This window comes from Chiloscyllium plagiosum, unplaced genomic scaffold, assembly GCF_004010195.1.
Source record: "Chiloscyllium plagiosum isolate BGI_BamShark_2017 unplaced genomic scaffold, ASM401019v2 scaf_13673, whole genome shotgun sequence".
Classification (NCBI taxonomy): domain Eukaryota; kingdom Metazoa; phylum Chordata; class Chondrichthyes; order Orectolobiformes; family Hemiscylliidae; genus Chiloscyllium; species Chiloscyllium plagiosum.
In genome coordinates this window covers 21165-21977 of record NW_025211138.1, presented here as the reverse complement: position 1 = coordinate 21977, position 813 = coordinate 21165, and the positions used below count along the sequence as shown (strand labels likewise).

At 60.0% G+C, this 813-nt stretch overlaps 1 protein-coding gene across 1 annotated transcript in view; it reads left to right on the top strand.

Annotated features, from left to right (window-relative positions):
- Positions 1-99: 99 nt before the first annotated feature.
- The window catches only part of LOC122547003 (lysine-specific demethylase 6B-like), a gene marked incomplete at its 5' end in the record, with an annotated part of 21712 nt that continues 20998 nt past the window's right edge, over positions 100-813 (top strand). The window contains one exon of the mRNA XM_043685601.1: positions 100-395. Coding sequence (XP_043541536.1) covers positions 100-395 — 296 coding nt within the window. The remainder of the gene's footprint in view (positions 396-813) is intronic.

The following is an 813-nucleotide window of genomic DNA, read 5'->3' as shown; positions in this document are numbered from 1 at the left end:
GGGGAGGGGGTCTCTGGAGCTGTGAGGGCGAATGGGGGGTTTGGGAAGGGCAGTGTCTGGGTCTGGCTGCGATGCCCCAACTAGTTGAGTTAACGGCCTCTCGCCTCCTTCCTCAGGTCTCCCCGGCCGCTGCATGGCAAGCTGGATGGGATCCACAGCTGCGTGCAGGCCCTCCTGCACGATCAGCCACAGCCCCGCGTCTGGGAGCAGCTGGGCCAGATCTACGAGTCTGAGCACGAGCTGGAGGATGCCATCAAGTGCTACCAGAACGCGGCACGGTACACCAGCAGCTACGGCTACAGCGACCTCACCACCAGAATCAACCGCCTGCAGCAGGTAAGGACACACCTCGATGGGCCGAATGGCCTCATTTCTCGCTCGCGATGGCCTTGGAAGTACTTTTGTGTGTCTGTCTGTGTGTGCTGGGAGGTGCGCAGGGGGTGTGACAGCGGCCACCATTTTGATTCCCGGTGGCCATTTGGTTTTTGGAGCCGTTCATGGGGCAAAGGGTTTCCCAGACTCTTCTCCAACACGGTGTGGAAGTACTTTTGTGTGTCTGTCTGTGTGTGCTGGGAGGTGCGCAGGGGGTGTGACAGCGGCCACCATTTTGATTCCCGGTGGCCATTTGGTTTTTGGAGCCGTTCATGGGGCAAAGGGTTTCCCAGACTCTTCTCCAACACGGTGGCACAGTGGTCAGCACTGCTGCCTCACAGCGCCAGAGACCCGGGTTCAATTCCCGCCTCAGGCGACTGTCTGTGTGGAGTTTGCACATTCTCCCCGTGTCTGCGTGGGTTTCCTCCGGGTGCTCCGGTT